Source organism: Amyelois transitella, chromosome Z, assembly GCF_032362555.1.
Source record: "Amyelois transitella isolate CPQ chromosome Z, ilAmyTran1.1, whole genome shotgun sequence".
NCBI classification, from domain to species: Eukaryota; Metazoa; Arthropoda; class Insecta; order Lepidoptera; family Pyralidae; genus Amyelois; species Amyelois transitella.
In genome coordinates, this window is record NC_083535.1 from 10,458,345 (window position 1) to 10,472,950 (window position 14,606).

The 14,606-nt window shown below is 35.4% G+C and overlaps 1 protein-coding gene across 3 annotated transcripts in view; it reads left to right on the plus strand.

The window, feature by feature from the left end:
• LOC106133961 (epidermal growth factor receptor) overlaps positions 1 to 13,981 on the plus strand; it is a 91,224-nt gene extending 77,243 nt beyond the window's left edge. For all 3 annotated transcript variants that reach the window (XM_013333877.2, XM_060953495.1, XM_013333876.2), the window contains exons 2-6: positions 6,123 to 7,523; positions 8,155 to 8,281; positions 8,637 to 10,482; positions 10,750 to 11,458; positions 11,542 to 13,981. In XM_013333877.2, coding sequence (XP_013189331.1) covers positions 6,123 to 7,523; positions 8,155 to 8,281; positions 8,637 to 10,482; positions 10,750 to 11,458; positions 11,542 to 11,690 — 4,232 coding nt within the window. In that variant the 3' untranslated portion in view covers positions 11,691 to 13,981. The remainder of the gene's footprint in view (positions 1 to 6,122; positions 7,524 to 8,154; positions 8,282 to 8,636; positions 10,483 to 10,749; positions 11,459 to 11,541) is intronic.
• The last annotated feature ends 625 nt before the right edge of the window (positions 13,982 to 14,606 follow it).

Genomic DNA, 14,606 nt, shown 5'->3' on the forward strand with positions numbered 1-14,606 from the left:
GAGTCAACGACTTCATTTCATCTAGCTGGGACATTCTGCGATCCAAATGACGCATAACTTTATAACTGTTAAACATAAGTTGTTTGTTCAGTAATTTGCAGCTCCTAGCGTGCCTGTTTTCATCTCAATTCTCTAACTTCTCATAAGAAATAGTTCTCACAAGCCTGGAACTTTCACGTCTTTTAGGCTTGTTTTGCAGTATGTCATTAAATTTTGTCTCACTTACCTATGTGTATTATATGTAAGATTATAATATAAATATTTATTTGTTACATCTTTCATTAGTAAGTTTCTACTTACTGATGAAAGATAAGAACTGTTCCTAAGTTGTGTTCTGAATACTTCTTATATATTCAATTCGAAAGCCACATTTTATATTGGATCAAGTTGCAATAAAATACCTTCTAGATAAAGTATTCTTAACTTCTTACTAGAAGTCGAACATAAAACAATTTTACTTACGTGACTATAAGGATTTATTCCTTAAAAATCGATTAAAGTCTACGTACCTACCAACATTCCAGTGAAACAAAAGGTTGTGACCTTGTGAATTTAAATACACAGAATTGCTTTAACGCAAGTTCGATTTTCTTTTATAAATATAAAAAGTAATAAGTACATTAACTTCGCTCGCATCTTCCGATCTCTAGCAATGGATTATTGCAAATCCCACGGGAATTATACTTTGTCGGGTTGATTACCTACGTCCTTAATATACCTACTCGTATGTATGTGAAGCCAAAATATTAAAAAATAGAACACTAAAACAGCGTAACTTATTATATGTGATACATTGGTTTTATTTTATACAATAACATTGACAAACATTATTATCCAAACAATACTTACATAAAATAATAAATAAGAAAAATCAATATAGCATTAAGGTACGAGTACCGTACCTTTTTTCCCCGTAAAGGATAAAATTGTTTATATATATATATATATATATCCTTTACGGGGTAAACAGAGTCTTCTCGTGGTCAGCCCACAGACGAATCGAGATGATGTTCGGCATACCTTCACATAAGTAATGACATTTTTTACCATAACTGTACAGTTAATTTAATACCGATCGCGGTACAAGTGCATAAATAAAACAGTGATGGACCCACCAGCTATAGAGTCGAAACGAAATGCGTCCCAGCTTCATCATAAAGGCATCTGTGCAATAACAATAACAATTTTATCATGTGGCCATGTTATTATGTTGAAATTTTGACGGACAACTGACCAAAAACGTATGTGGGGTCGCCATATCGGCACCGACAATTTCGAAAGTCAATTTTTATTAACACCCTTTTACTTTTAAGTCTTGTTATTGCCGGCGCTTGCGTTTTGTTAAATGTTCTAGAACTTTTCTTTTAAGATCTAGATACAATAAATATTAAACATAATTATAAACCGTAGTTGTTGAAGAATTTTAATTAAAAGATTTTAAATTAAAAAATGGAATCTGATAAAATTAAACACCGTAGTAACTGAAGTTTTATAAATTTTTATTAATTTATTGGTAGACGAAGTAAAAATAAAAAAACAGTAAATCTTAGTTTCGTATTCCTCAAGAAAACATCTACTACTTAATAATAACCGTAATTATGTGATGTTGTCACGTTTCAAAATGGACTCCAATCTAATGGAGTAGCAATAAAAAGCTTATACGTATTCCAATCAAACTGCATAGGTTATCACGCTTTAATGATATGCAAATGGCGCGAGGTTGTTGACCCCTCAATCTGAACCATTCCTGTACAGCTATAACTTGGAACTACCAATTATAACATTTCTAGTATAACATTCATCAAACTTGTATTATCGTAAGAATAAATACACAGATTGATCGATTGTTAGTTGTTTTCGCTGAAAATTGTAATACTAAATTGGTAGTATCTATAGTACCTATATAGTAATAGGTTCCATTTGGAAACTGGGGAAGTCAATAAACGAATTCATTATAATTCCCCTGGGAAATTTTTTTGTTTTTTTTTTTTCTTTTACATACAAATATCGACATATTCTCTGAATTATATGTATTGATATATAATAGATTATTATATATGAACTTATATATTTTTTGTAAGAAACTAAATATTCGTTCCTAAGTATATGTCTACCCGTTAAGAAGAAACCGTATAATCGGTCACATACACGCGATAACTAAAGTAAATAAAATAAGTAGAGGCGATTGTTTACTTCTGATTCCGTACGAGGATATCGATATCGTAAATGAATCGATTAATTGCATCGTACACATTCGTTATCTATTCGTGTTTGTGGGGCGAAAGCGATAAGTTGGAAAATTGAGATGTTTTCTTTGCATTTCCAATACCGTTGGTAAAAGTTATAATGTTACCTATATACTTCTAATTCAAAATTAATAAACTCTTTTTCTTAAAAAAATTGTGCCCTTTTTCGGAATTCCGAGATGAGCTCAGGACAAAAGTACGAACGAATTAAAACGTTCTCATGTGTGTCAAACCGAACGAAACAAATCTTACCTAATCTTTTCCGGCATGTATGGTGTCACTAACATACAGCATTTAGTGAAGCTAAGGGTGTAATAGAGAACATGTTCTAGCAAAATCAAGCTCTCAAATGCAGAGAAAACAGTTTCGTGCAAAAGACTTCAACGCGTTTCGCAAGTCACATAGATTTTAATTATGTCTTCTGTTTCTGGCTAAGCTGTGTTTATTAATGACATTCTACTACAAAAAAAATTGAAGTATTGCCTACATTATTGTAAACATGCAAATACAGTGACTTACAATTTTTTTTAAAGAATTCCTTAAAATGTGTATTTATAATAAGACTAAGGAATACTTATTAAGATCCGATTCAAAACAAACAACGATTAGCTATTCCGAAAACCTCTTATCTATGCCATTGCCTAGTTCACGGAAACTTGTAAATTCTGTCCGTAAAGATATATTCGCGTATTTTTATACTCAAAACACATCGCGAGCCTTGACCTGTCGAATATGATTATACAGCTCGCGAGAATGCTGGATTTTTAAAAATACCGACAAACACACAACAGTTCTTTATGTTACAGCATTAGGTTAATTTGAGTTCCAAGAAAACGATGATTGAAGATAGTTCACCTAAACTGGCCTTTGGTGTTTGAAGAATCGCTCTTTGTATACTCAATTTTAATGTAGATTTTTTTTATTTATTTCAATAATGGTTTGCTTTGTGACATAAACTACGATTTTAGCAAATCCTCTACGGTTACTGACTTCTATTTCACCTTGGCAATTTTTAATGAGTTTTTATTTAAACTAGTCTAACAACTAGCAAACTAGGCAAAATGCCTTATTTTTATGGACATCTCTATGAAAAAGGTATTTTGCCGTTTCAGACCCGAGGTCCACAACAAACGTCAATTAAATAACAAAAAGACATGAAACCTCCATCATACTTTGTTAAAATAAGCTCGATTTTTTAATAATTAAACTAACCAACACGTACACTTTCATTACAAAACTTTCCAAGAAAGGAGCGAATCAAACATCGAGTATGAAATAAAAGTTGCGTGTCCAAGGCTGCCTTTCGTCTTTCCTTAAAGAACAGAGCGTTGCTAAGAGCCGCAAGTTACGAAATACAATCACGGGGCGTAGTGAAAGGCCAGGCCACATAATGAAATGGTGGACGCACAAAACTGGTTCCCAATGCTTCAGAATGCAAGTAACTGGATAAAAACAACATAAGATAAACCAGTCTCAGATTTGCCCGGCGCTCGTTTAACCATGCCTTTATAAACATTACTTTCAGGCGTGTTACAGAAAAAAAGCTTTTGGAAATGGTTGAGGAATTTGAGATTGATGAACGATGTAGATACTCGTATATAAAATATTTAACCTAATACGTGAGAAAGCGATTGTAAATATTCTAACGCTATAATAAAAGTGTGAAAGATCTTAACGTTTACTCATAAATTGGAAAAAATAATAACTCAAAAATGGGTAGGTAATGATATTAGCATTAAGTCCGCCTATTGTACCTATTTTACAAATTGGTAATGTTACAATAAAGAATAAATAAAAAATTAACCATTTTTGAAGTATTGTGCATATATATGTGAAATACTGTTCCAAAATATTTATTAAGATACAAAATCTTAATACGAACTGGTGGTCCAAGCATTCAATATTACAGCGAACCTATTAGTATGACAATTATAGCAAAACTTGTTTTGAATCTACTCGTGAAAGGTTGCGTAAAATAGGTACTATCGTTAAGAATTTCTGACCGGCGACTTATGCCAATAACAAAATTAATAGCAATAACTTTTTTTGGAAATAAACATCATTCTTCTTTCGTTTGTACATTTTGACAACCACTGCAGCGCAGGTGTTAACACAGCATTAACTAAGGGATTCCCATAGCGGTAAAATAATTATCTTTTTTTACCGATATTTCTAGAAGTTTCGAGGTCAATTAATTTGTATAAATCTTATTAACCGAGTGCTTAATATAAATTTTGAGTTTTATCTTTTTGAATCTCCATAATAACATATTGGATCTGTCAAGACTGTTGACTGTCCCCTTAAGGGATAAATATGTGAATCTATGTATGTAAATATGAGTTTTATCTTTTTATTTATCTGTATTTCCTACCGAAAATATGTTTTTCTCCCTCATAATTGCAATTCGAATAAGTTAATATCATTCGGAATCAGTCATCAAAACGAGAAGCAGCGACCGCAACGCGACATCCACACTTCAATACTATCGGGTATGTCATCGCAGTACAACTGGGTCGACCGGACACCAGATTTCTACTACCCACATAGCAAACGACCAAATTCAAAACCCGTAATTCACAAGCAACCTAAGAAATATTTGACGTCGTCTAAAATCTGCCGCGTGGGCTGTGAGCGGCAGTTGTTTGCAGACGCAACTGCCTGGTGATGCTTTCTTATAGCTCAATCTTAGAAAGATCGAAAAGTACTCTTTTTCATACTAACGGCTAAACCCTTGAAACACAGACATATCAATAGTATCATAGCGAGCCAAAGGTAACTTTAACTTATCAAACATTACGTAAACCCTTACTGAGTAACTAAATTAAAAGAATGCTCTTACGAAAAACAAACTAAATACTTATCAAAATACTTAGTCAAGGCACTAAACAAACCTCATAATGTAAAGGTATATTTAAAGATCTCTCCTCAACTCAAGAGAAAAACGTATCAGATAACAGTAACACTACACCCCTGTATGCATATCTGATAAAAAAAAACTTGCCTATTATTTAAATGGTCAGGTAAATTTTACCTTGCACCTTTAATACCCTCAAATTTCTATGCAACTCACAAAAACTGCATTGTCGGACACATCAGTGATTCTCTTATAAAGAGCAATACTTATAGCTTCTATCATAAAGTTCAAATTCGACCAAAATAATTTACGTTTCACTTAACATCTATTGTATTTGTGATTTACAAGTCACGAGTTACATACTTGAGATGCCAAGGACAAAAAAGAATGGTCAATATTTTTTTGAGCTTTTCTAGTTACTATACTCACGTGAAACTTAAACTTTGGTATAAAACGTAGAAGTTTGCGTAATGCTAAAATAAATTACCAGCTGCTATCATCTGAAGTAAAGTTCCGTGTTATATTTTAAAACGCAGAAAACAACTACTTGAAAATGGTCCAAAAATAGCAGTCGGTGTGTTATTGAGGCTTGTAAAACAAGCTGGTCAACGGTAAATAGGTCCGACAACTTAATATAACTAGTCCCTTATTTTGAATTTCATAGATGTTTACGTTCCGCGCGCGATTCTAGCCGAGTTCAGAAACCGGCATTGGAACCTATTATAACACTTTGACCACAAATAGTGTCATTACGTGTATCATAGTAGAAGGAACAGGCTTTTGAGCCCGCCCACACGGCACCGCCTCTTCGTTAAACGCGTTCTGTCCTAACTTGTCGATCCGACGACCTACAAATACATTGTTTTTACTAAGATATTATTGCTCATTTACATTATTTTATTAAGATTACTTAGCAGAATCAACATTTGATTTGAAAACATTATTGTACCTACTAAAAAATATGTTTGATCACACTAGCTATACAGCCGGTATTTATAAATGCCTTCCTTTTTTAATTTCAGTTTGCATCGGAACAAATGGACGGATGTCAGTGCCATCGAATCGCGACACCCACTACAGAAACCTTCGCGATCGGTTCACAAACTGCACCTATGTTGACGGCAACCTCGAGCTGACATGGCTGCAGAACGAAACAATGGACTTGTCCTTCCTCAAGTACATAAGAGAAGTCACCGGATACGTTCTTATATCATATGTAAATGTCCAACAAATTATTTTACCACAATTACAAATCATTAGAGGACGAACACTATTCAAATTAAATGTGAGAGATGAAGAGTTCGCTCTCATTGTGATCATGTCATCAGCTTTCACCTTAGAGTTACCGGCGCTCCGTGACGTTTTGAGAGGGAACGTCGGTATTTACAACAATTACAATCTCTGCCACGTCAAAACAATAAACTGGGAGGAGATCATAACTGGGCCCAACGCGACTTATGTTTACGTTTACGATTTCCAAACACCAGAACGAGTATGTCCCCGATGTCACTCGTCTTGTGAAGGCGGTTGCTGGGGAGAGGGTCCTGAAAACTGTCAAAAATTCTCCAAAACAATTTGTAGTCCTCAATGTGACCAAGGTCGATGTTTTGGAAAGAATCCTAGAGACTGTTGCAATACCTTTTGCGCTGGTGGATGCACTGGTCCGCTGCCAACACAGTGTCTTGCCTGTCGAAACTTTTACGACGAAGGGACCTGCTCACAGGAATGCCCACCGATGCAAATTTACAATCCTACCACTTATTCTTGGGAGCCAAATCCAAATGGGAAATATGCTTATGGAGCGACATGTGTTCGAAATTGTCCCGAGCATCTTCTGAAAGATAACGGGGCGTGTGTCAGAAGCTGTCCACCAAACAAGACAGCTGTGAATGGGGAATGTAAACCGTGCAATGTCACATGTCCTAAAACATGTCGAGCTGAGAAACCAATACATTCCGGAAATATTGAAAGTTTTAGAGACTGTACTATCATAGACGGTTCAATAGAAATACTCGAAATGACATTCACTGGATTCCAACATGTAAATCCAGATTATTCATTTGGTGAGAGATATCCAAAGATGGATCCGGACATGTTGGAAGTCTTCAGCACGGTGCGCGAGGTAACTGGATATTTAAATGTCCAAGCACTGCACCCCAATTTTACTAGCCTGTCATATTTCCGAAATCTGGAGGTGATCGGTGGGCGGCAAGTCGTTGAAAACCTTTTCGCATCACTATACATCGTCAAGACTTCACTGAAATCTCTGGGACTCAAGTCATTGAAGAAAGTCAATTCTGGTGCTATAGCAATAATGGAAAACAAAGATTTGTGCTTTGCTGATAAGATTGCCTGGAATAAGCTAGTGAAGTCGAAAGATCATAAACAAATCATTCAAAACAATGGAGACGGAAATACTTGTGGTGAGTTTGCTAAGCGATTTGTAGTTATTAATATCATGAGGATCCTCATAATTAGATAAGTTAGTTTCTACTGCAATTGCGAAATTTTTTATTTATTTCATGTTTGTTCAGTTTTATTATTACAACATTAGCTCTTAGCGAATGAGTGAACTTTAACCGATTTAGCATAAAATTTTATTTCATTCATCAACTCACTAACCAAACTAACCACACAATATCACTCAACTTTTTTGCAAAGCGATTTGAATCTCTGAACTGGAAAGGTATTATTTTATTTTATAATTTATATAATGACTCACAAAAATAAATAAAAGTCTTAAAAAATAAATTTATGTCGAAAATTTAGTATCATTACCGATCATTTGCTACATTTTCGTAATCAATTAATATTTTTGAGCATTGTCTTGTTCACCAGTCAACTGAAAGGTACAAAAGACAAATCAACAAAAAAAATATACATAGAAAGAAAAATAATGAATACTCTAAAGTATTACTCTACTTCTTATGTTTATTTTCGTGAGTCAGCAGATTATCGCCATTTTCGGGCGCCTAACACCGACATAGAACCTTTCCAGTAAAGAGGTTGATATTAATTTCTTGAATTGTATTCCTAATGTAAACTGTTCAACAGAACATTTGGTGTGCGACCCACAATGTTCCGCCGACGGCTGCTGGGGCCCTGGCCCAGATCAGTGCCTCTCCTGCCAAAACTTCAAGTTTGGAGAAATATGTATTAAAAACTGCAGTGTTATACCGGGGTACGTATCAGTAATTTGTTATTTTAATCTGTAAAATTATGAATATCTGGGGGATATTCACATTCACGAACATTGACACGACTTTGTCTTCCCTATAAGAGGAAAGACAAGCCTGTTGTCAACGTTTGTCAATTGTGTTTCTGGTCTATTAATAAATTTTACAGCTTATTTTTTAAATAAATTTACTTCCAATGTCACAACTTCATTATTACCAGAGTAAAATCGTGGCTACTTGCATTAACCGGCTCAACATCTAGCCACTCTGAGCCTTTTTATTTTAATTGCCTGATTTTCCTAGCAAAGCCTCTTTTTCAGTTTTTTTCGAGTGCTAACAAATGTTTTCCATTAATTTTAGATTATACAAGGCTGGACCAAAGACTTGCGAGAAATGTCATTCCGAATGCCTGGGTGGTTGCACAGGACCCAGTCATGCCAACTGTACAGAGTGCAAACATGTGCGGGACGGGCCTTACTGTGTTGAAAAATGTCCGATATCAAGGTATCCTTCGATGAACGGAACTTGCATGCCCTGTCATGAGAACTGTAATAGAGATAAAGGCTGCACAGGCCCCTTAAATACGGTCGGCGAAGGAGGATGCAATTATTGTAGAAAGGCAATCATAACTGTAGAAGCTACTGTTGAAAGATGCCTCAAAGAAAATGAAACCTGCCCTGATGGTTATTACAACGAGTGGGTTGGCAATGTCAAGCCACTAGACGAACAAGTTAATATTGGGTGCAGAAAATGTCATCCACTCTGTCGGCAGTGCACTGGTTTTGGCATCCACACACACATGTGCACTGTATGCAAAGGCTACAAGCGAGGCGATCAGTGTGAAGAAGAATGCCCGGGAGATCACTTCACTGACGAGGTAGCTAGGACTTGCACGCCATGCCACCAGGAATGCCGTGGTTGCATTGGTCCATCTTCAACAGATTGTGTGAAATGTAAAAATCTCAAAATATTCCTAAATGATGATAATTCTGTCGACCCTAACACTTCCTTCAATTGTACAGATGTATGCCCAGAAAACATGCCTCATAAAATCTATTTTGATGAATTATTACAAGACCCAATCGATGAACCGTATTGTTCAGAGTCAGCAAATGATTTACCTTCGATGGCAACTGCAAAGACACCTACAGTATTGGTTATTTTATTAGTAATAGCTTTTATCCTACTAGTAACTCTTGGAATTATTGGATACACTTGTAGACAGAAAGCGAAAGCTAAAAAGGAAGCAGTGAAAATGACAATGGTTCTTACTGGATGTGAAGATAATGAACCTCTTCGACCAACAAATGTGAAGCCAAATCTTGCCAAATTGAGAATTGTTAAAGAGGGCGAACTTCGAAGGGGAGGAATGCTAGGATTTGGCGCTTTTGGAAAAGTTTATAAAGGGGTATGGGTTCCAGAAGGTGAAAATGTTAAGATCCCCGTTGCCATTAAAGTGCTAAAAGAAGGCACAGGTGCCAATACCAGCAAAGAGTTCCTAGAAGAAGCATACATAATGGCCAGTGTCGAACACCCTAATTTATTACAATTATTGGCTGTTTGTATGACTAACCAAATGATGCTGATCACGCAATTGATGCCACTTGGTTGTTTGTTAGATTACGTCAGAACGCACAAGGAAAAAATAGGCTCTAAAGCGTTTTTAAACTGGTGCACTCAAATAGCGCGCGGCATGGCATATTTAGAGGAAAAGAGATTGGTGCATAGAGATTTGGCAGCTAGAAATGTTTTAGTTCAAACTCCGAACTGTGTTAAGATAACAGATTTCGGATTGGCAAAACTTTTAGATATCAATGAAGATGAGTACAAAGCTGCAGGGGGGAAAATGCCTATAAAGTGGCTTGCGCTGGAATGTATACAACATAGAATATTCACGCATAAGAGCGACGTTTGGGCGTTCGGTGTGACAATATGGGAAATATTAAGTTATGGTGCACGTCCGTACGAGAATATCTCAGCAAGAAATGTCCCGGAGTTAATTGAGAATGGATTGAAGCTGCCTCAACCCAGCATCTGCACACTCGATATTTACTGCACCATGGTTTCATGCTGGATGTTGGACGCAGATAGTCGGCCCACCTTCAAGGAACTGGCCGATACGTTTGCTGAAATGGCGAGAGATCCTGGAAGGTATCTCGTCATACCTGGGGACAAGTTTATGCGCCTGCCATCCTATTCTACACAGGTACATCATAATCTTGTTGATATGCTAGATAGTCCACACTTTTTCTTTTTGTCATTATTCATTGCAAACTATATTTAGGGAAACTCGAGAAATAAACAAACTCCAAAAAATCAACTACAAACAAAGGTATTTTCTTTTATACGTTTTAGTTATAAACATCTACTCTACCTCTCGCATATACAATTTAACCCCTAAAAGGAATCTACAACAAACAGATAGTTATGTATCTAAAACAATTTTCATTCAATGATTAAATTTCTATTTCAGGATGAAAAAGAATTGATAAGAAATCTTTCATCGGCAATGGAAGGTCCAGAATCGCTGGTAGAAGCCGACGAATATCTTCAACCCAAGTTTAAAACGCTACCAGGCACTGTCACTTCGAATTCGGCTGTAAGCGCGGGAATTGACACTCAAACACGCTCACTTAAGCCGTGCACGTCTTCTTCGTGGGCCAACAATGTTACAGGTCCGGAGTGTTTGACCTCTGATGGCTCCAATAGACCCGAAGCATGGGACCACGAACTTCTGCGATATAACCATCAAGGCAATCCAGATGGACCCGAACTAAGACATTATTATCATAACGGAGTCTGCGCATCTGATAGTTCTAGTTCAAGATATTGCAGTGACCCCATGAAAGTCCGATCAGACGGGTCTATTGACGGCAATTTCGACAGCATGTCGAAGACGAAAGAAGCTCAAGTCGGAAACTTAAAGTTGAATTTGCCGCTTGACGAGGACGACTACTTAATGCCATCGCCCCAGCACAATCAGAGCGCATCTGCGTATATGGATTTAATAGGCGAGGGGGGCGAGGGTCAGGATGTGAAGGAGATACGGTACAGCAGCTTCGTGGGGCCCAAGCGGTGCGTGGACAATCCCGAGTACTTGATGTCGGACGAGAGTGTGCCGGCGCAAACTCTGGGCATTCCCACGGAGCCACTGCCGCTAGAGTCGCTGTGCGTGAGCGAGGGTAAGGATTACTTTAAGGAAGTTTACTCTAGATTATTCATTTTCCATGAACATTGTTCTTACCTATATTGATTTATATTACAGGCAGTGGCGGTGAGGGTACACCACGACCTGGTACCAGCAAGTACCTGCCGCAACGGTCGGTGGAGGAGGAGTCGATGTCTGACCACGAGTACTACAACGACCTGCAACGCGAGCTGCAGCCTCTCCGCAGAAACGAGACGACGGTGTGATGCTCGGCCGGCGCAGCATCGCGCGTTCTCACTGATCTCTCGCCACTCTGTTTTACTTAATAGAGCGCGCCCGCGCCCCTCGTGCCATTGAAGATGGCTAGTGTTAGCTTGTTGATAAATCTCGAATAAGAATTTTATTTCAGTTATCATAAACGACTTTGTTATCTTTTTCTACTTAAATTTTGTAAGGGAACTGTTAAAAGATAGTAATTTGTAAAAATATTTTAATTTCTCGATTGCTCGAAAGCGCTTAACAAATTATAAGTTATTTATTAATTTAGGTTAAGAATGGCTATGTTTACGTTTCTCGAATGCTGCAGCGTTAAGGAAGAGCGATGCAGTAATTTCGAGTGATAATTTAATTTAAAACTGTGATAATTAGATTAATTACAATATTATGGGACCAGTGAACTTAAAAAAGTCCACGCCAAATAATGATTTATATTATAAAATGTGAACGACAATTTTGCCATTGATTGTGTTCACGTTTGGTGAGACTTTCCATTTAAATACAAATAGATTAACGACATTCCACTTTGAGAACAAGTATACCTACATAGTAGATACAAGATAGATGTTATAATTATGTACAAATTAAACTTTACTACATTTCCTTTAAAATATGTACCTACATTTTTTTGTACTTTTATTCTATATGATTTAGACTATACTTGTTCTGACTTGCCTTTCTTTTACCACTCGCTTCTGTATCATACTTAACATGTAAATATTCCTTTTTTTATACTTATAGCAATAGCAAGCCACAAAAGACATTAATTTTAAGATTTTGAGCTGTCTTTAGCACAAAACGAGCTCAAATATGTCCAGCCGAAATGCAAATCTTTATATAATCTTATTAATATAAGTGTTTTGTTAGACCAATGCCATGAACTTGTAAATATATTATTAAATTGTACATATTTTATAAAATTTTGTAACTATAGAGCGCGTATGCTCTCATGTTCTATACTTGAAATACGTCAAGTTTAATGATTTTCTGTTCCAAGTATTGACTGAGATCATACTTACAATAAAGATTTCAAAGTGTTGGTAATTATTGGTTACTGCCATAGGATTAAAGTTTTTAATTATTAAATCTATGGTTGTTACTTACAATTAGAGTACCGATGTAGGTATGTAATTTTTGTTTTATTTTTATTATATAAAATATTATAATGAAATCCGTGCTAATGCTATAAAAATAATTGTGCCATTACAAATAAAATAAGATAAAATACAAAATATGAAGTGTAACATAACGAATATGTTTATGAAAAGCGATTTAAAAACTAAGAAAAAGACCTATTTCGCGCCTATTATTTCTCATCTCAAGTCTTAAGTTTCCCGTTTAGATAACAATTCATTTTAATAATAATAAAAATTTAACACAACAGGCAGATCTGACAAGATACTGTCTTATTTGAATGAAAATCAACCGTGTCAAGAATTACTACTAATTTTCAAAGTTACGGTGAAAACAGAGCCAACAGTCTTGAAAAGACTAGAAGGCCTATATGTTTATTATATATTACATAAATGCAAGGGAATACAGAACGGTCCCCAGAACTATAAAGGTGCGTATAAATTTTGTAAAAATGTTGTATAACATGTCCACATTATCTGACATTGTTTTTCAACATTGCAACATATAAAAAAATACACATTAGAATTAAAAATGTTATAGAACTATATATATAATTATATTTTTAAATCTTCTTTATAAATCTTTAATCTCACGCCATACAGCAGAACGTGGCCTTTCAGTCTTCTCAACTGTTGGCTCTGTCTATCCCACAGGGGATGACGTGTGTATAAATAATTAAATCTATACTTCATTATCTGTATCAATTAATCATACATATTAGTTCTTAATAAATCTTTAAATATATATAAAGATGTACTATACTATATATATATATACTACTATATTCTATATACTATAGTAAACCTTTATCAATCAACCATACACCAGCTGGGCGTATATAGTTGTTTATAAATCTACATCTGCACATCTTTAGATTTTTATCACACAGTTAATTCTAGCAGCGGATGAGCTGTTTTTGCTCTATTTCTGGATAGGCAATGACGATTTAAAGATTTATTACGGATTTATAATTCTTTTACTTTGGGTGATTTAAAGTCTTTCATTTTGCTTACATAAACATATTCAAATTATTTATTACTTATTGACACATTTGACGAAAAATAGAATATATTATGTAAGTTCACATGGCCAATTCTGTAGATAAAATTGGTGAACGAGTATAAGTAGGTACTAACTTGTACCTTAAATAAAGAAAATAAAAAAAATAATCGATATTTTCATTTTTGACAATAATTCCTAAGGAAACCCTAGAAGATTACAAATAGGTATGTTTATAATTGTTCTTAGAAAGGGGTGATAAATATAGGAATAATATTGATATTATTCAGATATAAGAATCACTCATAAATTGTACAAGAGAGAAGACGCGAACATAAACTCTTCCGTACTTGTATGAGAAAGGGTGTTCCTTCATTTGCCCGATCTTAACGCTTTATCTACATATTTTCATTTAATAGAGAAAATATTTATTTATAATTATCTGTTGCCCGCAACTTCGTCCACCTTCAAAGAAGCTGACTCCTATACTGCCCTCCTAGAGGGATGAGGGGAGTTTTTTGTGTATAGGTAACCGTTTTCAAGTTGAACCAAGCCTAACATATCAGAGAAAAAATCATTCAAATCGGATCTATAAATTTCGAGTTATGCGAGTACACACACAGACAGACAAATTCTTAAAATCATATTTAAGCTTTTATTGGTGATATATAGATCCCCATATCGATTTTTTGGCAATATCTTTCAAGTACTGAGTCAGTAGGTACAGTCATATATAGGTCTCTTAATATTTTATTTTTATGTATGGATTCAGT